Raw genomic sequence first — 24211 nt, 5'->3', positions numbered from 1 at the left:
ATATCGATATATGAAATCTAGATAAAGAAATATGAGATTATTCAATGCGATCAGTGATTGGATAATAAAAAATATATTAAAAATATTCGAATTTAATGCAAACACTTTTTCAATGTAAACCTGCAATTTCCGTTTAATGAATAAAGTTCTAACAATTGGCAGCACTGGTCACTGGTGAACTGGACGAATTTTACTGCCTTCAGAAGACTCTATTTTCAAAATGGCAGCTATAAAAAGATTGCAAAAGGTAAATTAAAGTTCCTAACGATATAAGCATCATTCTTTATATTTGATTGTAAAGAAAAGTAGATACGTTTCATAGCAATTCACAATTTCTACAAGTGTTACGGAAATGATGTGATATATTTGATATTCTTCCCTTGTAGCCCTGAGTTGTTCGACGCCGTTCAAAAAGTTAATAACATTGTTATTATATTATTCCATTTTATATACACTAATATTATTATATTTTATAATTTACGATCCCCTCCCTCTATGAAATAGAGTATATAACTTGTTATTTTCTTAAGCTAAAATTTAATATTAAACGTATAAAAAAAAGATCTATATCATAAGATAATAATATATGCACTTATCTTTCCAGGAACTAGGCGATCTGAGAGCCTCCGCAATGAAAAATTTTACGATTCAAGTCGACGAGTCCAATATTCTTACTTGGCAAGGCCTTATATTGCCGGTATGTTTATACTTTTTTTTATGCACCTAACCTAAATTAAACATACAAACGTATTAAAGTTTATTTAAAATCATTTTATACTGATTTTTATTATTGTTTCAGAAGTATATTGTTATGATGTTATTATAATAAATTTATCGTTTTAAATTATCCATGACAATTACCAATTATTGAAAAAGAGTCTAATCTATTTTATATATATATTAAAAAATAGAAACATAAATAATTTCATACTTATATTTCTATTTCTATATGTATATTTTATAAACATATAATAATTATATGTTATATTTATAGGACAATGCTCCTTATAATAAAGGAGCATTTCGAATTGAAATCAATTTTCCTGCAGAATATCCTTTTAAACCACCTAGAATAAATTTCAAAACAAAAATCTATCATCCAAATGTAGATGAAAAAGGACAAGTATGTCTACCTATTATAAGTGCTGAACATTGGAAACCAGCAACGAAAACAGATCAGGGTAAGATTATTGTTTAAAGAAGAAATAATCACAAGGAAGAATAAATTATTATCAATCAATTTTTTGAAACCAAATTTACAAATGTTTTTGATAATATGTATATATATTATTAGAAATATTCTAAAGTATATATATATATATATATATATATATATATATATGTTTTTTCTACTATAAAGCAAATGAAATATATAAATAAATGAATTGAAAGGAAACAGTACTTACAACTTTCTGTAAATGTTTTACAGTTATACAAGCTCTGATAGCTTTAGTAAATGATCCTGAGCCAGAACATCCATTAAGGGCAGATCTAGCTGAAGAATTTCTTAAAGATAAAAAGAAATTTCTAAAAAATGCAGAAGATTTTACAAAAAAGCATGCAGAAAAAAGGCGAGAATCATCCTCCTCGAACGAATAATCCCAAATGGTAGGCCTTTCTCACCACGATGCCTGCCACCTCAGTTAATTCATTGCGAGTCGATTTATGCCGGTCTGTCATATGTGGAATCGAGAATGCCCCGTGTACAGTATTGGTTGATAACGAGGATAAGAATATATGCAAATTGTAATGTTTAATAAGGTGGAAAGAACTTTTCAGAGCAAAGTAAATTATAATAAAATAACTGTATGATATTGTAAACAAGTCTTATAATGTATTTTAATTCTTAAGTTTGGGTAGATTGTCATCATAATTGCACACAAACTAATTTCAAAGAATTTTGAACACAGAACCATCATATATTACATTTTGCGAATTTTTATAGCATGTATTGGAATGAGGTCTATATATTGAAGATTTATGGCAATTAAAAAAAAATATTTTAATTAAATATTAAATATTAACAAACTTAAATGAATTATAAAAAGAGGAAAATAATACGTTTTCCTCACTCTTAAGATTGATTGTTTATGTAATTTATGTTCCTATTTATTTCCATAATTATATATATAGCATTTTGAATAGTATAATCTACTTTATTCATTTATAAGCTTGTAGAAGACAGATTTAAATAACATAATTGTTCACAAATATTCAATGCTATTACCTAGAACAGTGTTTCTCAAATGTGGTACGTGTATCCCTTGGGGATAAGTAGTAAAAAACTTTTTAGGTACTCCGTAAAAGCTCAAACAAAACTAAAAAGAAAATTTCGATACACTCCTGAAGTCCTAAAGTATAGATCAAACCTTCTAAGACCCTGTATGTAGTTTATGAATACAAAATTTGATGTGTGTATATATGTATGTTTTATTTTATTCCCATTTTTATATTATAGTTGTATCTATCTATACAAGAGGTACACCAGTTACATATACATATCCGAAGATACATAGAACAAAAAGTTTGAGAAACACTGTCTTAAAGAATTGTTTTAGAAAATTGATGTCTATTGTAGATACTCGTCATTAACGTACGAACCATATTTATATTAATTGCCATAATTTTTATGATTTCTCTAACTTTACCTTTGCACTGTTATATCCAGCACATAATGGAAATGACAATATTATAAACTCATACATTCTCTTAATAATGGATAATGATAATTTTTCTTAACTTTAATTCACTTCTATTTAAGAAGATTGCAAACTATTTCTATATATTTCTTGTGATTTATAAATGCTTTCCAAAAAATCTACTTTTACAGTAGAGTTTACAAAGAAACCTATGTAGATGTACAAGATGGTATTTAATATTACAATATGACATAACGTAAAAAATATATATACTTCTTTATATTATTTAAATCGTAATGAACTTGAAGAAAATATATAAATACACAAGAATAATAAGAATATTAAACTTCCGTAAAATGTGTATTTTTTAAATAAGAATTATAGTTTGAGATAACAATATACACACAGACACTTTTTCTATTGAAGATAAAAATAAGGTGCTACTAAACATTTTTTTTCCATAAAATAAGTAATATCAAAGCTATATATGAAAATAAAATTGTATATTTACATTAGCGACACTATATCGTTCTCATCGATAGAAACTCTGATTTATTTAAATTTATTTCTGGAATTTCTGATAAAAACAGATTAATAAAGATTAATATTATTATTCGATCATAAAGTTATAAAAATGTGTAGTGCTTTGTAAGATTTTTTGTTTTCAATATAAATATTTATACGATCGCGTTATATCATAGAAATTATTTCAAGAATAAATAAAATGAATTTTCTCGATTAATTATTTATTTACGAAGTTAGATTACGTATATTCATAGTTCATTATGACTTTAACAAATGATATGAAGATTTTGTAATATGTCTATATGTAGCGTTATACAGTATGAACAACTCGTTGGTCTTTCATTTTTTTCTTCGTATTTTTTACAATAACTGGAAGAATTAGATCTATTATCATTACAAATACTGAACATTTCTGACATTGAATAATATAGTCTCGATTAAAATCCAAATGAAATAATATGAATATTATTAATAGGCTATAAGGGATTAATCTTTAATTTACAGGTATGTCAATCATCTCTATTTTTTAACTTTAATTTTCACAGATGCGTTTTTATTTAAATTTATACAAAAACTGAGCTAGGTAAATATATTATATTATGAAGACAAAAAATCTTTGTAAAGATTTTTATTTTTATTAAGTTTTCTTTTTTATGTAAGAAAGAGAAAAAATTTTATTGACATATTAAAATTCTATCGTAATAAATAAAGAAGGTATAAATGAAAATAAAAAATATGACATTTGCAGATTTGTTTCCTTTTTTTCTATAATACATGAGCTGGGGTAACATCGTTGAGTGTTCTGTTGTTTTTTTTTTTACTTTTCTTTTCTTTTTAATGTTCTTCATTTTTATTCAAGCTCATGCATGTATATTAGCCCACTTAACAACTCTGCATGTCTTACAGTTTCGAAGATCCCACATTTTGGCGTACTACAATAAACACGTTGTAATGTACCGAAGTCGATGAGTAATTAAACCATTCAATCGATAAGCTGGGTGGAAAAGATTAACGACGTTAATTAATTTATGGAACTGGAACAATATATCATAAATTATTGTTCAATAATTTGATACACATGAAAGCACAATAGAAATTACGAGACGTATTTACTTTTTTATTTTTTCATATTCATTTATCTTAAAAGCTTTGACGCTTAGATATACGCACATGTACACTTTACAATAAGATACTTCGTTCAAACTTGAATAACCGCGTGACGTAGTTTGGCGTATTGATTATCTTATATATAAACCATGTATGGGGACTAACAAACAGTAGTGTTTAAAAGCACACGAACGAATAGATGGATATTATTAACTTCAACGTTAACTTATTATAATTTCAAGTCATTTATTTCTACAGTCCGTTTTCATTTTTTTCCACATCCATAACTACATGCGTTTCGATATTATATTGGCATTTATTTGTTGTAAAAGAATATTGGCATTTTTATTTTGTAATAAGATATGAATATCTAAATTTCAAAATACATGTTTTGACAAATTGCATGCAAATATACTTATTACATATTTTTAGTTTATAATGTAAATAGATTTTGAAAGAAAAAAGATTTAGAATCATTGAGAGTGACATAAATGTGGTCATTCTTTTTCTTCTTTTTCTTTAATAATTCGCAACAGTCTTAGATTTAATAATGTCTTCGAATATGTAGCGTTTGGGTTGCGTCTGCCGTGTTACATTCTTTTTATAGCAGATTAAATTTACATATATTGGAGAATTCAGACTCAAAAGAATTAACGAAACGAGAACAAAATTACTGTATGTAGATTATGTTTCATTCTTTTTTTTTAATTCCTAAGAAATTCTCTTATCAACTATAAAAAGTGGAATGTAACAAAATATAATCAGACAATTTTAAATCAAAGGTTTATTACATTGCTCCGCTAATTCTGATATTGTTTTAATTATATCATCTCAATGCGAGTTTCTTTAATCACAGATCGCGTCTTTTGATAATATATTGATATTCAGTATGTAATACAGAATACATTCTTTTTCAATAACACATTTGTTTTTAAATAAAATAATATAAGTAAAGTAAATTTGTTTGCTTGTTATTTTTAAATAACTACAATAATCAAGAATAAGAATTACACATACTATAATAAAATAATAAAGTATCGTGATTCTTATATCAATTTTACATTGTTTATTCATCAAAATGGAATTAGCAGTGAACTAATGAATGTCATCACATTTCTTTATATGTTCCAACTAAAATAAATAATATCTAGAAAAAGCAAATAGCATCTGTGCGAAATTCGATATATTACAAATGGTGCTTTCAATGTGCATCGATTTTTCCCACCAAACTAATCAATTTTTTAATGATCTATTTTAATATTTTGATATTTTAGGCATTCATTAACCAACGAGAAACGTCTTTCATCAACACAATGACTTTCACAATATGTTCGACGTTATTTTAAATAAATCATGCTGTACTCAAATTCTACTTTAAATTCTAGGTTTAATATGTTTCCCACATATATCCTTCATATAATTAATATTAATTCTTAAGTTTATAATACGATAATACCGTGTGTTATTGAGTCATCATAGGTTGTGACATTCATAAACAAACGGTATTACAAACTTTATTCTATTTTTTTTTCTTCCTTTTTATAAATTTGTATCTGTATATTTTCTTTTAGTTTATTTACAACTATTTGCATCGCACGTTATATGTTTTTGTATAGAAAATAAAGTATAAAAAAAAAAAAAAAAAAAAAAAAAAAAAAAATAAAAAAAAAAAATAAAAAAACACGAAATTAATAGAAATTTATTTATAGAAGTCCAATTATAATTTTATTATAAAAGAAAATGAAATCGGCAGAATTACCATTTACAATGCCGTAAGTACATCTTTTCAACCTAAAATATAAAATGGCAGTTGATACTACAGAGAAATTAATTCACAAATTCGTTTTACTAATCCAAATAGACAAACCCTCTACTAGAGAAAAATGTTCCTTGTTGATACAGAATGCCAAGTATATAACTATTACATGGAGAAAGCAATAGTGGTGATGATAATGATTCTTACACATTATAGATGATGGTGAAGATGATGAAAGTATTGATATATCAATAATAATGGAAATTAATTTGTGTAAAGTATAATGAATCGATGATATAATTAGATGGTATACATTATTACAAATTACTTACACTTTTGTACAGTTCCAATATTTGAACTCAGCATTAAGCAACGTACGTATATACTTTCCTATAAATAAAAGAGAATTTATATTAAATAAATAAATTATTCTATATATTTTGTGAACATACCTATCCTCCGTCGTACGAGCTAAGTACTCTCGTTCAATTAAACCTTCGATACGCTTTTTAATGATAACTGGAGAAGGCAAGAAACGACCTTTTAATTGCTCCGTCACTTCAGTTACGAGTATGTTATGCTAAAATAAAAACAGATATATATATATACACGCACACATATACATATAGTTTAACAATCCTTAACAAACTTAATAATATCTAATATGTAAAAAATTAATTATACTCACCGGCATACGCTTTCGAGCTTTCATGATACGCACAATAGCTGCTTCGATTTCATGCTTCCGGTCTTCATCGACTTTATTACGCATTTCTCTTCTCTCCGGCTCCGATTCTCCCTTTGCTGCTACAGTCTGGATCTTTACTCTTCACAAAGAAGTATATGTTTATTAGTAATATAGCAGATACATCTTATGTTTATTTTTTAATAATATTTATAATAACGAGTATATTGTCTTAAAAATCTGAAAGTTTAATAAATCAAATGTATTCATATGTGACTTAGAAAACACAAGAGGCGAATGAATAAAACATGAGCTTTTTGATAACATTTTTTTACATAAATCTTTGCAATTTGTTACTGCTAACTATTATATTATATATAATAGATATCACTTTTTAACCAAAATTGCGATATTTCGTTAGATTATTAATTCAATAAGGAAATATACATTATACGATAATATTACATTAAAAATATATTTTAAGTATAATATATAAAAAGTATAAATATATTTATTAATTAATATAATATACAAAATATTAATTTCCATTTCACATTTTCTATAATAAAACAAAATAATAAAACGTAATAAATATGTAATATAAAATCCTTTTCAAACAAAAAATCAAAAAATTATGTAATAAACTTGCTCTAAGCAAAAATGTAACTTTAGAGAAGTTTTCATTTTTGCTTTTATCATTAATTAATTAAATATACCTGTGTAATTTGCTGGTGAAACTATTATTTACACAGAAGTAATGTGAAGGTTCAATTTCTTTGGTTCGAGGATATTTGAGTAATACCCTCTGTGTAGCTTTGCCCATTGCAAGAGATTGCAGAGCTCTAACCAAGTCTCTCTCTGGAATATCGGTTTCACCTTGAATTTCCTACACAATGTATTTATATATATATATATTTACGTACATACGTACATACATACATAAACACATATATGTATGTGTTTGTATACACGATCGTATTTATATATTTAAAATTAATATATACAAAAATATATTATATTATATACGATAAATATAAAAAAAAGAGTAAATAAAATTAAATAAATAAATAAAAAGTTATATTAAATACTAACTTCATATGTCAATCTTTCTCTTTTGTTGAAAAGCATCAACACACACATTTGGTAAGTTGAAACTTGAATTATATGCTTTCTTGTACTGGCACATATACTGCTTCTTTGACTTAACAGACTATTGCTCCCATTACTATTTCCATTTCCAATGGAATTAGAAGAAGACGGCGTATCTAATCCTCCGCAACTACTCTCTTCTCTCCTTGGACCACTAAATATAGCATTTAGGTCTGCAGATCCTGTAAACAATTTATAATATTGTTTATAACCATTTTTAAACTTAGTAAAATTCTAAGTACCAACCTAATTGTGGCTGCAGTGTCAATTGACGTCCTGTATGTTTAGCAAGATAGAAACGTCTAAAGGCATCAAATGCACCTCGTGGTGCACCAGGTAAATTACACTTAGGAGTAGCAGATTGTGTTGGCCAAAAACCAGTTGTGAGTACTCTTACACTTATATCCACACCATATAAACTTGTCTTAGGAATGTAAATAAAAACAAGTAAAACTATGATATAGGAGATATTCGATCAAAAATTAACGAAACAAATTAGATTTTCCACGAATATTGAAACAATTATTTATGAAATCTTACCCCAGAAGTAAGAACGTGATCCTTAAATTCGTCCATAATAGTATTACTAACTGTTATATCCTTAAACATGCCTTCTAATTTGGATGTAAATTGACATCCACATTCAGTCTATAGTAATCACAAATTACAAAACAACATATATTAGATACATTTTAAAACTGATAACTTATATACAATGAAATTTTCAGGAACAATATTTTCATTAAAATAATATTCTACTGTGAAAGTTTTAACAAATATTTTTATGCAGAATGCTGTTTCTTCTTGCTATAAGTTTTAAATATACATATGACTTTTGCAACATGTAACTAATTATTAAAATAAATAATATTTAATGATTTATTAAAAAAAAAAGGAAATTTGAAAAAAATCATTAAAATTAGTTTAGTTATTATATTTTTAATACCTTAAGTTTAGATATCATGTTTTTTTCACTATCATCTGATACTGATTTATTTAAAAGAAGACGTTTTGCTAGATGTTGTTTATAGTACCGTTCAAAAACATCTTTTTCTTGAAGAAATCTAAATAAAACCATAGTTTTGTCCAGAATTCCTTCAATTTCTTGTTCAGTCATCTAAAATTATTTCATATTTTAGAATCATAATCATTAAAAAATCTACCAAGGAGGCAGTGTAAGGTAAAACTGACCCCTTTAGAACCTTTTTTCAATTTATCATCTATAAATAAAGATAAATATTCTGGACTTTTAGTATTTAAATTGAGGAAGTATTCAAAATCTGAAGATATCATTTGTTTAAAAAGTTTATCATTATTAAATGAGTAATGAAGAAAATGATCAAAACGATCTTTTAAGTCCAATAAATTTTGTACAAAGAGCACAGCATTTGTTGTTGATTCATGCTCCTCTTGAACCATAGCACGTCCTCGTTCTTTAAGGAACTGAGATACACAGTCAAAAACTGTTCGTAAACCATCTGTCACTCTTGAAAATAATTTATACATACAACTAAGGTCCTCTGTTTTCTGATTTTTAAGCATGTGTACAACACCGCTATTCTCCATCTGTTAATAAAAATAAAATTATCAAGATGTCCTCTATTTGTATTTAAAAAAAAAAACAAAAAAAAAAAAAAAAAAAAACAAAAAAAAAAACAAAAAAAAAACTATACCTCAACAATTGTCTTCATATGAATTTTGATTAGTTCTTCTTCCACAACTTCAACTATTCGTGGTTCTGTAGATTCATCTAAATAGTGTTTCGCTCTTTCTGATTCTTCATAAATTCTTGCTTCTACTTTTTTTATATAAACAGATGCACTATTTTCTGCTAAAAACTTTTGAGATTCAATCTAGAAAAGACATTAAGAAAATGTATCTTTTGTTTATAAATAAGAATTACAAGAAAGTAATCAAATATAATTTTATAGATACTTACTCTGTAAAATTCTGCACTTTGTTGTAAAAAAGGCCTTTCGAAATCTTCTTCATAAACTTGACGACTATTAATGCCAAGTAACATTAACATATGACATGCATTTTTGATTGCAATTCTGTCAACAACTTCACCATGTCGTTCTCTTGATACCATACCTAATAATGTATCTCTCAGATGATCTCTTACACAACCATATCTAACCACCTATAATATACCCTTTTTACTTACAAAAATTTTATTAAAGAAATCATTTTATATTATAAAATATTACAGATAGCTATACAAGTATTACCTGATCTCGAAATATGATAAGTCCTAAATTATATACGTTGTCCACATCATTTTGTTGTACATAAACTCTATCCATATACATTAAAATATCCCTGATCATTACCATTGAAGTTGTATGGTCATTCCATGCTTGATTTAACGTTTGTAAAAAGTTATTATGAAGGGAATATAAAACATCATCTCGTACTTTATTTTCAAGATGTTGGGTTACAACTTCTTTTAATCCTGTATAAAGGCGTTCACCATATTTATGCAAAACCATAGTATATGCATTACGATATAATTCTTCAAAACTAAGACCAGAGTTATTTTTCTTCTGTATTTCTTGGATGGCATTTTTAAGTAAGGTCCAAATAGTTTCTACATACTTTTCATCCATAGTCGTCTATAATACAAAAATTATGATATACAACAAATACTATGATACAAACAAGTTTTTAAGATTTTAAATATATATTAAATTTTTAATTTTTAACTTATGCAACATACTTTTAAAAGTTACAATTATAAAAATCACACAAATACATTTTTATGATATAAAATAAATGAATGTATAATAGATACACTTTCTCACAGGGGTATTGGTAATAAGAAAGGTATTTGCACTATTCATGTTTATTTCACCATGAATGTTTTCCTTTACCATCTATATTTCTTCAATATGATTAAATAGATTCTTAAATTTGACATTTCTTTGTTTTCTTTTTATTACAATTTAATTTTCCTCCTTATTACGTTTTTTCCTTAATTCAATTGTATAAATATGCATTACATAAATTTATTTTTAATAATCAATGGATCTATCTGTATTATGCAAATTTATTATAAAACATCATTATAATAAATATATAACCATAAATATTTCAATGATATAATCAAAATAAATATAATGGTAAGATATATAAAATTTAATATGCATGAAAGAAAATTCAAATATTAAGAAAAATTTATTAAAAACTGAAATATGAGAATATTTCATAATCATATATTAGTTCTACTTAACGGAATATGATCCCATGAAAAAGAATAACACACGTAACATTGACAACATAATTTATCCTCTTGAACACTCATATATTTAATCAATGTTATACAATTTCTCTCAATGCGAATTTTACCTGTTTGTATCAATGCTTACGCATTACATCTTACGTATTGTAGCTTTATTACCTAAAAGACAAAATTGCAGTTCTCTCTAAAGATAGTAAAATTTAAACTTCAAATTTTATTTACTTTTTTGTCGTTATAGCAACAATTGTCCCAAATTAAGGTTATAAATTAACAAATTTTCTCATTTATACTTGTCTTTATATTAAGAACTTTAAATATTTCTTAAATATTTATAAATATTTTCATTCTAAAATACCAACATATATATATTGCGAAGTAATATATCTGACATATACTATACTAAGACTTTTTAAGTTTTATATTGATTTTTCTGTCAAATCAAATCATAAACTTATATTACATATGAACTATCATAAATTCATATAGGAACTGTGTAAACTATAATATGGAAGATGAAAAAAAAGAACAATCCATTTAAACAGGAAATTTAGCATTTAAATACAATTAACTTTTATCCTGTTTATATATAAACATACGAATTAATAATTTTATAAAGTATATAAAAGTAAGAAGGAAGTTAAATTGCAAATAACAAAAATTAATATATTATTTACGAATTCACTTAACCTATTCAATAGCATTCAAGAAATAAAACAAAAAAGTTCAAAAGAAGCATAATTTGTAGAAATATATTTAATTTAATTAAGACATGCATATGTCCTATAATATTTCTAAAATACTTTGTCATTCGAATATAATTACACGGTAATAATGAGAAAAGTCAAAGTAGTAAAATGATAGCGAGAGTGCATCGTGACAATGATATTACATTACATTAGTGTCAACGAGCAATCACATGATTTTTGATTGAATTTATTAATATTAGAAATCATAATAAAGGAAATTTTGTGAATAATTTGTGGAAACATTATAATGGAATAGTTATATGTAAGTGTGGTACGTGCGTGCTGTCTGTGAATGTGAGTTGGCTACGTGATATATTTAATAGCTTAATTATACTCTCTGTTTCTTTTTTTATTTCTTTCTTTCTTTTACATCTCATCTAGACAGATATTAAGGTATAAAATTTCTTACCGGAAAAGCACGTATACGCATTTTGCCCTCCTTCTTTGGCAAAGCACTGCTCTTCATCATGTCGAATGAAATGTTCAAGAAGAATTTTTGAAAAGTATATCCTCTTCTCTTCGCCTACGGTAATGTCGTACTGTGTATACACATTGACATACCACTCTTAAATGAACCGAATATTCTTCATTCGCGCATTGAAAAACAGCCGAGGATCGGCTTCACAAGGTTAAATCGCGCTCGACACTACACGCGATATATTCTATGTAGTTAAGTTTCGTAAACCTTTATCACTGGCGCGTACATTTATTAAGACGAAGGACTTGACAAGAAATCGAGATACTCTTCATACTCGTACACACCGAAATGGGGGAAGATAGTTAAGGGTTGACGGGCAAGGGGGAGAAAATGCAAGAAAGAAATGATAGAACAGAGTTGTGCGGCGGATCATAGGGAAAACGCGTACACATAGAAAGCGTCCGTTGTTGTGTCCAGCTATCGGTATTATTGTTTTTATCGACTACGATAATATTTTCAAGACTTTTAACAATTTCCTAATAATTCAATTAATGTTCTAACAAAACTGTTCAACGACTATTCGAATATAAGGTTTAATCTGATTTTACGAGCCTGATTACTTGTGCACTATCTATTCATATACTCAGACCACCAACCAATACCCACGATAAACGGTATACGTGGATACACGACTTCTCTCTTGACTGCATCTTTCTTAAACAACAGATGGCATAACGGAACCGTATATTCCACCAATATGTATGTATGTATGTACTACGTACTGGATACTTCAGATGTAACTTCATCAATTCTCTGATTATTGTATTCAGATGATTCAATTTTACTTATTTTTAATTCTTATTTGATTTTTTTAAATAATTATTTTCATGTTTAATTCATACAGAACAATGAAGGACATAATAAAATTTTATTGTATGAAATAAAATTTGTTTCCTTTTTTGTCATTATTTCATATATACAAGTAACATTTTCTTATAAGGCAAATAGACATTTTGAATATAGAATTGTCCCGAATGGATGATATTAAACAATATTTTGTCGTATCAAACTAGTCATCCAATCAACGTTCTTTATTTACATTGGATATTTCATGGAAATGTATATATATATATGTTGTATTGGATGAGTTCTTCAAACGTTCAAAACTGCTTTTAAATCATAGAAACAGAAGATAAAATTCCAAATATATGTTGGCCTTATAATAAATCAAATTAATATTATTCTTATTTATAACCTAATAATTTTACATAAAGTTGCCGAATATAAGGTCAAGTAAGTGATAAACGTATTATATACTTTTCATTATTAAAATAATAATTTAAGTTTACAATGTATTTCCATTATAAATATCTTACAATTTTCAGTTTCAATATTCACTTGTTATACAAGCAAAAAGATATGTTTCAATTACATTTATAATTACATTGATGGTTTAGAAATTAATATATATGAAATGTATACTAATATAAAATGGAAGAAAAACCTTTATGAATTTACCGATTTACCTGATAATTATACAGACAGCACATTTTTGACAGAATTACGTAAAAATGTAAAATCGGATTATGTTTCTAGACTAGAAGCTATTAATTTAGGTGCTAGTATATCGATTCGTTTAAGTATTCCAGTTCTCTTTGTTATCATATTTATTTGGTTATATAATGAATGGACAACTCCAAATGTCATTATTATATCTGAAATAGTTTTAACCATTTTTGGATATTTATTTTATAATATAAAAATATTAAATATGTCAAAGCGACTGTCAGAAGATCTTAGAACAACTTTAATTTTTCTTATTTTTGGATATATTTTATCACCGGTTTTGCGTACATTAACCGAAACCATTAGTACTGACACAATATATGCTATGACTATATTAATGTTTCTCACTCATTTAATATTTAACAAATATGGTTCTACGGAAATCTTTTTTTCTGATTCTTTGTCTATCAATTCATCTATTTTCGGTTCATTGATGTTAGCATCCAGACTTGCTTCTCCTTTACATGCATTTTCACTTTTAACTGTTTCGGTACAATTTTTTGTATTATTTCCTATATTATTGTCTCACATAAATAACAAAGTAATTATATCAATCGTAATAACTATAGGAACAGTTTATTTGTTATTACCTATGTCTAATGTATGCTCCTATGTTTTTATCATAGTTATAGTATTCATTCATTTCATTTGTCCACTTTGGTATATTAGATGTAAACAATTTAAAAATAACATCTATGGTCCTTGGGATGAAGCAATCATCATTTCCTAATTGTTCTAATAATATTAATTTTGTAAAATAATAAATATTACTATTGTCATTGTTATTAACAATTTATCGAAAAAAAAAAACATTTACCAAGTAAAACAAGTGTTTTTATTCTTCTTTGTATCACCTTTATATTGTAGTGTAATAAATATTAATGAAGCATAGATATATTATAAAATAATTATAAGTGAAATTGAAATTATATGAAGATTAAATATTTTTATACATTAAATGAAAGAAATTTGTATAATTGTTTAATAGAATTTAGTTGGATTCAACAGGTGACTATTCAACAATATGATCGCTAGTGGCGCAATAATCGCAGAAAAAAGAATGAAGTATATGTGTATACACATATATATATCAGAATTAAGAACTAAAAATTGTAAAAATTTGGATATTTATCCAATAAAATTACATATTTTATATTAATTTTACTTTATATTACCGAATAATTTTGATTACTATTTCTGATAACTATCGATGATATACCAAAAAAATATGTAAAAATATATTTTATATACTTACATACATATGTTTTATTTGTGGACTACATATGCCATAGAACACATATATATATATATATATACTTATGTTTAATTTAGAATGAATACAGTAATGTAAGTTCGCGCGCTATTTGCTTGAAGATATTTTAAAGTACAAATTCCAAGGCCGAAGAATATTCTTTTAAATGATAAGGAAGATGGTAATACTTTTATTATGACGATTTTTTCTACTTTTTTATCAGATACATTCTTGTTCTGAGATTATTTCAATTGCAGCATTTACGTAAATCAATAGAAGAAATAATAAGATAATAGAATTAGACAAAAAATTAAGAAATAAAAAAAGAAAAAAAAACTTGATTTTAAAATTCAATTGAATATGAATGTAGTTGCCATGTTTCTACCCCTTCGGTTCGTAAGAGCAAACACACTTTTTATAAGAACTGCGCCTTGTCAATTTGGTAGTAACTGTGTCACGTCATCGTATCAGTCCATTGAGAGATCTCTTACAGGTACTACGCTAACATATTCGTTTGTGAGAACATTTTCTATTTCTTCTGCAAATATGACGAAAATAAAAGTAAGTAAAATAAAAAAAAAAAATCGATCTATTATTATTTATACGTATGAAAGTTCATAAATTTTTACCTTATTATATAATGATTTTTTGATACATGCAAAATTATTATCAAAGTCTTGTTAATGATAATGTTATGAAAATATAAATAATATAGTTTATTAATATTTTGTTTATTAAAATTTATTACGATTAAAAAATTCCGTAATACAAATTCTTATCAGATTATTATAATACATATATTTTTAATCATTTATTTTTATATAACATTTAAACAAATTGTAGTCAAAAATTATTTGTAATTTTGTCATTTTCGTAACAAAAAAATGTGATGCACAAATATTTATATTAGATTAAAAATTTTATTGAATTAAAAAGTATAAAATCAAGAAATACTTCGTTTTTTTAAAACATGCTTAGTCATAAACCATGGGCTTAAAGTAACATCTGTTGGAAAGTATGATTACAGCATTTTTTTTTAGTACGATAAGTTTAATTTTAGTATAATATTTTAATATTTAAAAATAATGTTGATTTTAATTCTTTTTTTAATTATCTTTAGGTAGGACCTGTTGTAGATATTCTTGGTGATGAGATGACTCGTGTCATATGGGATTCTATTAAAGAAAAATTAATTTTTCCTCATTTGGATATTGAATTACATACTTATGATTTAGGTATGGAAAATAGAGATGCCACTGATGACAAAGTAACAATTGAATGTGCTGAAGCTATTAAACGTTATAATGTTGGTATAAAGTGTGCTACTATTACTCCCGACGAAAAGAGAGTAGAAGAATTTAAGTTAAAACAAATGTGGAAAAGCCCAAATGGCACTATTAGAAACATATTAGGTGGTACTGTTTTTCGTGAACCTATTATTTGTAAAAATATTCCTCGTTTAGTTACAAACTGGAAGAAACCAATTATTATTGGCAGACATGCTAATGCAGATCAATATAAAGCAACAGATTTTATAATACCAGGACCTGGAAAACTTGAGATTTCATGGACTGGTGAATCTGGTGAAAATATTATACACACTATTTATGAATTTAAGAATGCTGGTATAGCACAAGCTCAATATAACACAGATGAAAGTATACGTGCATTCGCTCATAGTTCTTTTCAGTTTGCACTTAACAGAAATTATCCTTTATATCTCTCTACAAAAAATACTATTTTGAAAAAATATGATGGTAGATTTAAGGATATTTTTCAAGAAATTTATGAGAAAGAATATAAAACTCAATTTGAAGCAAAAAAACTCTGGTATGAGCATCGTTTAATAGATGATATGGTGGCTTATGCAATGAAATCTGAAGGAGGTTTCGTTTGGTCATGTAAGAACTATGATGGAGATGTTCAGTCAGATTCTATAGCTCAAGGATATGGATCATTAGGTCTTATGACATCTGTACTAATATGTCCAGATGGACGTACAATAGAATCAGAAGCAGCTCATGGTACAGTTACAAGACATTATCGCCAACATGAGCAAGGTAAAGAAACTTCTACAAATTCTGTTGCATCTATTTTTGCTTGGACACGAGGATTGCTTCATCGTGCTAAACTAGATAACAATCAGAAATTGGAGCATTTTGCTGAAACTTTGGAGAAAGTATGTATCAGTACAATAGAATCAGGTTTCATGACAAAGGATCTGGCTATCTGTATTAAAGGAGTACATAATATTAGCAGAAGTGACTATTTAACAACATTTGAATTTATAAATAAAATTGCTGAAAATTTAAAAAAAGAACTGGCTACTGCTTGACTATATTGTCATGAATCACAGCAAATTTTATATGCAAAGTATTAAAATCATAGTTGCATTTGTCATGAATATAAAGAATGATCAAAGTATATTCAGTTACTGTTAAATAGCTATTATTTCTATGAAATTAACAAGGTAATATATACGCGTGGTTTTGGAATAGTATTTAAAATGTGTAATATTATATATTCAATAAATAAACTATAAATGTTGTACAATATTTAAACTACATAATGTAAACATGTAATCCTTAAATATTGGTAACAACAATATTTTATACTTTTTATTTTACTTCAAACATCACATACATCTTGGTAATACAATAATTACTTGTCTGTCAAATAAAAAAGAAAATTAAAGTTTTTTTTTACTTTTCCTTTCTTATATAAAAGCAAAAAAGAAAGTTATACATAGGTATTTATGACGTGAAGGAGGCATAATTACAAAATTTTATTCATTTTAATGTAACATTAAATGAATAATATGATCTTTTTTTTTTATAATAATCATTAGAATTATACAAAATAAATAGATAATTATTGTACACAAGTAATGATACAATATTTATATCTATAGATTTGTAGACTCATTTTATTGCTTTAATTACCATTCAACTCCGTTTAGAATGTAGAAAATTCAATACATTTTTTTATTACATTTTTAATAATAATAAATCTGTTATTTCTTAAAGTTTCCTAAATAAAATTTGATTGATAGATGTGTGTATGTCCTTTCTTTCAAATTTATGTAATTAAGTATCTATTTAAATATAAATTACATTCAGATATTTTTTTTAATAATCTAATAAATGTATATGTATAGTTATTACGATATTTATCTCTGCATGTAGCGAGATAGACTGTTAAGATCAAATTGCATAATTATCTATGATTTCTATGATATTTACAAGATTTTGTACTTTACAAAATATATTAACTAAAATATATTTATAATACACATTTACAAGTTTAAAGAATATGATAGTGTCAACGATTTTATTAGCGATGACATTTTGTGTTATCGCATTAAACGGACGATGGTGTTGGTATAATCAATCTCGAGAGATTTGATAAGAAAGCTTCTTTCTGATAACTTTCATCGTTTGTTATTACGTCTGTTCTTTTTTTACTAATGAACCAATATTTTTTATTTACAAGCAGTAATATCATTAGAGCCGGTAAATAGACTAATGAAAAACGAAAAAGTTTTCTAGAACTTGCACTATCCGAGTTCTGATAAAATTTCCAAGCTGTAAATGTAGAAATAGTATACAAATTTACAAAATTAGAAGTTTAAACAAAATTAAAAACTTACTTACCAAGATAGAGAAAATAAGCGTTTAGAGGCGTTGACATACTAGCAAACCACCAATTAGTTACATCTAATACAGGAGCTAAATAAGATAATCCCATTAACGCAGCCGTATATCTTAATGCCGTTTTACGGCAAAGACTAGGATTCGTAACAGACATCATTCTATAACCTGCGCGTGAATAATCAGGTCTTAAATTCCAAGAAAGTGCATTAAAATGAGGAAATTGCCATGCATACAAAAGGCCAGACATAATCCAGGCCCCTGGAGCCATTATGTCACCTACACAGCTTGCCCAACCCATAAGTGGTGGTATTGCTCCAACTATAAAAAAATGTCAATACTCAAGATATAGTCTATTAGATTAAATTAAGTATAATACAAGATCATTTTACTTACCAACAGATCCAACCCAAGTATTGAGAATACTAATACGTTTCATAGGAGTATAAATAAGAGTATATAAAATTAAATTAACAGCACCTAACATTGCAGTTATAGCATTGACTTGACTATACAATATGAACAAACCAGTAATTCCTGATACAGTTGCAAATAATACTGCATGTGCCGGACTAATATTAAAATCACAGAGAATATAAAATTAGTACATATGATTTCATTTTAATATATTTAAAATATAAAATATCAACTTACGTTAATTGTCCACGGACCAAAACTCTGTTTTTTGTTCTTGACATCTGTGCATCGAAAGGAGTTTCAAAAAATTGATTAATAGCATTAGCAGCAGAAGAGACCAATGCAGTACCAATGGAACATGTAGTAAATGTATATAAGTCAAAAACGCCAGGTGCTACTACATAACCACCCATGGTTGTTATCACTACTAAAGCTATAAAGAAAATTACAAGTATTAGGCTGATGCAAAAATAATTGCAGTTTTAATCATTTTACATGATACATAAAAACTGCAATTATTTTTGTACCAATCTAATATTATATTAAAATAATTTAAAGAAAATGATAAAAATATATATTATATTACTTACAAGTTAATCTAACTTTTGATAATTTTAGACAGTATTTATGAAGATGAGCAAGCTCTACTTGCATAGGTTTCCATTCTGGTTCTTCAGATGGACGGATTTCCTTGTTACTATTAAGACTAGTATTTTTTGGTAAAACATATTTGTCAGCTGGATTTGTAGCAACAATATCATTACGATATTTTTCTGTCATTTCTATACATGGTTCGTGTATATGTACAATTTCTTTTGGTTTCTGTTTCGAACTGGTGGAATACTAGAAGTATTAATAACTTTATATATAGTATTCTTAATAAAGCTTTACTTAACAATAAATAAATATTAAAAGTTATTCATACCAAAGTGGATAATAGTTTCGATGTCGAAATGCATGGTAGAATGCGACATGTTCGTGGTGTGAAAAAGTATAACATCATAAAAATATTGTCGATGATGTATCAAAGATCCTTTATTTTATCCTATAAAAATAACAAAATAAGTTATATTTTTAATACAAAGAAATATTTTATCTGAATATCTTAAGTATCGTTACTTATTCACGAAAAAACATATTCGAATATTGAGTAACTCACATTATTTCATGTATTACAATTTTATCATAGTATTAATGTTGCATAACGATAATTTGTAAACCTTTTTGGCATGTCAAATATATCTCTAATCTTAAAAGTAAATTAATAGATAACATATATCTACTAAATACAGGAATAATCCTGTACGACAATTTTACATATTACCACATGCCACCACTACCTTCTATTCATAGCTTTTTAGTATGTTAAATTCAAGAATAAAATGTAAGGACATTTCAAGCGATCGTAACGCCATCTAGGAACAGAAAGCAAAACATCATTTGGATTAATAGAAAATTTGTAAATTATTTAAATTAGCAGAATTTTATGATAAATTTGTCTAAGCAATTAAGTTAATAACTGAAGCTTATTTTTACACATTGTTACACAATAGAAATAAAATATGAATGGAATTTAAAATTTATATCTTACGCATATATTCAGTGCATCTATAGATAATATATGTATGTATTTACCGATGTTTCTATACAGTTCGTCGGCTAGCTGAACGAGAGAAAATGCTAAGGTTATTGTGGTGTACGTACTTGTATTTATATTATTAACATTTATAAAATGGCATTTATAACGTATGAACGTTTATCTTCGATAATTTAGTTAAGGGTATTGAAAATAATATTTAAAAAATGCTAGTAAATCAACAAAATGCGATGTTTGTACGCATCGGTTCAGCTCTGTTTTATGGACTATCGTCGTTTATGATAACGGTGGTGAACAAAATGGTCCTTACTACTTTCGGCTTTCCATCTTTTCAAGTTTTGGGAATAGGACAAATGTTAGCCACTATTTTCGTTCTTTTCCTGGCGAAGAAGTTACGCTATGTCGACTTCCCTAACCTCGAAGGCGCGACGTTCGTTAAGATCTGGCCGTTGCCAATGATTTATATTGGTAATATGATCTTCGGATTGGGTGGCACGAAACAACTCAGTCTACCGATGTTTACTGCTCTAAGACGATTCAGTATCCTCATGACAATGATCGCGGAATACTACATTCTTGGGATCAAGGCTCGCGCTTCCATACAGCTTAGCGTCTACACGATGGTGCTGGGTGCCTTAATTGCTGCATTAAACGATCTTGCCTTTAATCTTGAGGGTTACATCTTTATATTGTTGAATGATATTTTTACTGCTGCAAATGGAGTGTATATGAAGAAAAAGCTGGATTCCAAGGAACTGGGAAAATATGGATTGATGTATTATAATTCGCTCTTCATGGTGATACCAGCAATCATAATGGCATGGTGGACAGGAGATATTCAAATGGTGTCTGACTTTCCTTATTGGACAAATATTTTATTCGTTCTACAATTTGCTTTGTCCTGTGTGATGGGCTTTATATTGTCTTACAGTGTCATCCTTTGCACGCTATATAATTCTGCACTGACTACAACGATTATAGGATGTTTAAAAAATATTTGTGTAACTTATCTTGGTATGGTAATTGGCGGTGATTATATATTTTCTTGGATAAATTTCATAGGTTTAAATTTAAGTGTAATTGGTAGTCTAGTATATACATGGGTCACTTTCCGTAGGAAGGAATCAATAGAATCTAAATATTCTCCCATTAATCAGGAAGAAAGTTCAAGAATACAATCTGTATGATGTACAATAATATTTAGCATGTGTCTTAACATACTTCTTGCACAAAATTAATATAGTATTTAAATTGAAAATGCTGCTGTATTGAATTTAAATCTGGAAAATTTTTTTCGTCGAATGAACAATGAGTTTTATAAACAGTGAATTAAAGCCATGTAAAATATTTTATGAATATGCAGTTATAAAATAGTTTTTAAGTACATATTTTTATATCATACAACAATGGTGATAATTTCTTATATTGATAATTCTGTGTTAAGTAGCTTTTTATTAATGTTCCTATCTAGTATGAATCACCTGAATGTTGTGAAAAGTGTTTATGAGTGGCAGTATGTAGAAAAGAAATTCTACTGTAATACATACCAAAGTAAAGAGAATCATTGTTACCGGCAGGATTATAGTGCCATAATAATACAGTGGCAATACAATCCAAATTAGATAGATAATTGTTAGTAAGGTGATTTTACCATGGTCACAATTTTAGTCAAACACTGTCATGTATATTGTAGGAGAATAAATATCATGATCTAATTTTTACTAAGTGTATAAGTTGTACAGAAATAAACTTTATTTATTAAGAATTTGTATCAAATTGTCATTTACCTTGCTCAGTTTCAGAGATTTCAGCAATACGAAGATTTTCTACGTACAAAGCCTTTGAAGAAGATTATGCTAAACATCATATATTTTTATCTTCCTTTCAACGAGCGGCCCTCTCCGTAGGATCAGCGATTATGTCACTGGCTGACCCGTCCCGTGCCGATCTGATAGCATCTCTTGCAGAAACTACATCTGGAAATGCTCTTGTGTACTGTCTAAATGAAATGCAGAAATCACCTGAAGGTCAACGGATTTTAAAAGAAAAACCACGTATAAATACTTCGACCATTAATTTATCATTATTGAAAGATTTACCGGAAGGCACACTTGGAAAAACGTATAGCAACTTTTTGGAAGTGAACGTAAGATTACTATACTTGTTACTGTCTTATTATTTAAAATATTTGGTTGTTTTATCCAACAATGCAATTTGAAAAATGAAAAAATTATATTGCAAAATGTTTGTTAATTTGTTGATTAAATTTAAGATACGATATTTGTAGATTTACGCTTTATTTCAGCATGAAAAACTATTTCCAGAATGTAACACCAGATTCTAGGGTACCGACGAGATTTATTGATGATGTCGAACAAGCATACGTTATGCAACGATATCGCGAGATACACGATATCTCTCATGCAGTTTTGTTGATGCCTACAACGATGCTTGGAGAAGTCACAGTGAAATGGGTAGAAGCACTTCAAACGCAATTTCCAATGTGTATCGGAGGAGCAATATTTGGAGCGGCCCGTTTACGAGCGAGGTAAACAAAAAATTAGCATAGTACATTTTCTATTTACTTAACATTAAAATTACATTTTGTTTCAGACAAAGAAAATTATATTTGGATTATTATCTTCGGTGGGCAGTAAATACTGGAAATAATGCTAAATTTTTATTAGGTGTTTACTTTGAAGAAAGATGGGAACAATCTCTCCGAGATTTTCATAAAGAAATGAACATCGTTCCTCTTATTCCAATGTCATAATGTGTGTTGTGATAATATGTTATTATGTAAATTTCCGTTACAGCGATAGTTTGTCGAATGATACAGTTTTATCCAGGTTGCTCTTATAGAGAGCGAAGAGATCCCTAAGAATTCTTTCTGTAAAAATACGCATTATTTACATGATATAACAATTTTTATTGATTATAACACTGGAAATATTAAGAATATAATTTTTAATGGGATACACATGACTCATATTACAAATTTGGATTACTACACCTACGAGCCTATGAAATATTTGATAAAAGTCGATAAAATAGTTACCATCATAGAGAAATGTATAGGAGAATGACCCCGCATAAGTATGCTTACGCATTACGCGGTTTTCACGCTCCTTTTTAATTTTTGTTCTTTTTTTCTTTCATCCGCGCTGTATACATCGACAATATAAGGAATAATATAATACCTAATACCATTCGATGAAGAAGTTAAAAGTTTTCAAACGAATGAGATTGGAAACAATGTCTTAGTAAATTAATTAACATTTAGTATTCTAAAATATTGCACAATTTATAAAACGATAACTTTGCAAACTTGATTGTCCATTTTCATCTATAGTGGCGTACTTCGTTCCTTAGATCCGAGAAAAGGTCAACGAAGTATTTTGCCTTTCCAATCGTCGTTATTAAGGCAAAAGGTCCAGAAGTGAAGATTTATTCTTTTATTATT

At 27.1% G+C, this 24211-nt stretch overlaps 6 protein-coding genes across 14 annotated transcripts; 4 read left to right on the top strand and 2 right to left on the bottom strand.

Annotated features, from left to right (window-relative positions):
* Positions 1-148: 148 nt before the first annotated feature.
* On the top strand, positions 149-3679 carry Ubc10 (ubiquitin conjugating enzyme 10). Of its 2 annotated transcripts, none has more exons than XM_035883099.2 (4): positions 149-247; positions 605-697; positions 995-1181; positions 1430-3679. In XM_035883099.2, exons 1-4 carry the CDS (start codon positions 221-223, stop codon positions 1597-1599), a joined length of 477 nt encoding a protein of 158 aa, XP_035738992.1. In that variant the 5' UTR covers positions 149-220; the 3' UTR covers positions 1600-3679. The 2 variants fall into 2 exon arrangements, with proteins under 2 accessions (XP_035738992.1, XP_035739003.1); XM_035883110.2 differs by lacking the exon at positions 149-247 and adding an exon at positions 262-414.
* A 100-nt stretch (positions 3680-3779) lies between these two features.
* On the bottom strand, positions 3780-12932 carry Cul3 (cullin 3). Of its 3 annotated transcripts, none has more exons than XM_035882864.2 (14): positions 12258-12932; positions 10093-10476; positions 9801-10004; positions 9535-9714; positions 9053-9427; positions 8808-8978; positions 8402-8509; positions 8108-8285; positions 7805-8043; positions 7429-7598; positions 6716-6854; positions 6480-6607; positions 6360-6417; positions 3780-4158 (listed from the first exon to the last, which is right to left on the bottom strand). In XM_035882864.2, the coding sequence occupies exons 1-13, from the start codon at positions 12315-12317 to the stop codon at positions 6393-6395; spliced, it is 2361 nt and encodes a 786-aa protein (XP_035738757.1). In that variant the 5' UTR covers positions 12318-12932; the 3' UTR covers positions 3780-4158; positions 6360-6392. The 3 variants fall into 3 exon arrangements, with proteins under 3 accessions (XP_035738757.1, XP_035738768.1, XP_035738748.1); XM_035882875.2 differs by having other exon boundaries at positions 3780-4096; XM_035882855.2 differs by having other exon boundaries at positions 3780-6417.
* Positions 12933-13740: 808 nt separating this feature from the next.
* PIG-C (phosphatidylinositol glycan anchor biosynthesis class C) lies at positions 13741-15469 on the top strand. Its single transcript, XM_035883025.2, has 2 exons — positions 13741-15265; positions 15342-15469. Exon 1 carries the CDS (start codon positions 13741-13743, stop codon positions 14560-14562), a length of 822 nt encoding a protein of 273 aa, XP_035738918.1. The 3' UTR covers positions 14563-15265; positions 15342-15469.
* On the top strand, positions 15313-17772 carry Idh (isocitrate dehydrogenase [NADP] cytoplasmic). Its single transcript, XM_035882928.2, has 2 exons — positions 15313-15645; positions 16205-17772. Exons 1-2 carry the CDS (start codon positions 15445-15447, stop codon positions 17417-17419), a joined length of 1416 nt encoding a protein of 471 aa, XP_035738821.1. The 5' UTR covers positions 15313-15444; the 3' UTR covers positions 17420-17772.
* Positions 17773-18041: 269 nt separating this feature from the next.
* Positions 18042-21200, bottom strand: Cox10 (Cytochrome c oxidase assembly factor 10). 2 transcript variants are annotated; one of them, XM_035882945.2, is made up of 9 exons: positions 21059-21200; positions 20787-20814; positions 20311-20566; positions 20077-20196; positions 19742-19994; positions 19389-19584; positions 19131-19306; positions 18738-19055; positions 18042-18668 (listed from the first exon to the last, which is right to left on the bottom strand). In XM_035882945.2, the coding sequence occupies exons 4-9, from the start codon at positions 20152-20154 to the stop codon at positions 18445-18447; spliced, it is 1245 nt and encodes a 414-aa protein (XP_035738838.2). In that variant the 5' UTR covers positions 20155-20196; positions 20311-20566; positions 20787-20814; positions 21059-21200; the 3' UTR covers positions 18042-18444. The 2 variants fall into 2 exon arrangements, with proteins under 2 accessions (XP_035738838.2, XP_035738833.2); XM_035882940.2 differs by lacking the exon at positions 20787-20814 and having other exon boundaries at positions 21059-21199.
* On the top strand, positions 20597-24173 carry LOC118448942 (ubiquinone biosynthesis protein COQ4 homolog, mitochondrial). 5 transcript variants are annotated; one of them, XM_035882914.2, is made up of 4 exons: positions 20599-21762; positions 22545-22894; positions 23073-23296; positions 23362-24167. In XM_035882914.2, the coding sequence occupies exons 1-4, from the start codon at positions 20955-20957 to the stop codon at positions 23519-23521; spliced, it is 1542 nt and encodes a 513-aa protein (XP_035738807.2). In that variant the 5' UTR covers positions 20599-20954; the 3' UTR covers positions 23522-24167. The 5 variants fall into 5 exon arrangements, with proteins under 5 accessions (XP_085515139.1, XP_085515140.1, XP_035738807.2 ...); XM_085659016.1 differs by having other exon boundaries at positions 20808-20847; positions 23362-24173; XM_085659015.1 differs by lacking the exon at positions 20599-21762 and adding an exon at positions 21830-21929 and having other exon boundaries at positions 23362-24172.
* Positions 24174-24211: the final 38 nt, after the last annotated feature.

The sequence above is a fragment of the Vespa mandarinia genome, chromosome 8, assembly GCF_050613455.1.
Source record: "Vespa mandarinia isolate Hongniang chromosome 8, ASM5061345v1, whole genome shotgun sequence".
Lineage (NCBI taxonomy): Eukaryota > Metazoa > Arthropoda > Insecta > Hymenoptera > Vespidae > Vespa > Vespa mandarinia.
The sequence above is the reverse complement of the archived record's forward strand: the minus strand, read 5'-3'. Positions and strand labels throughout refer to the sequence as shown.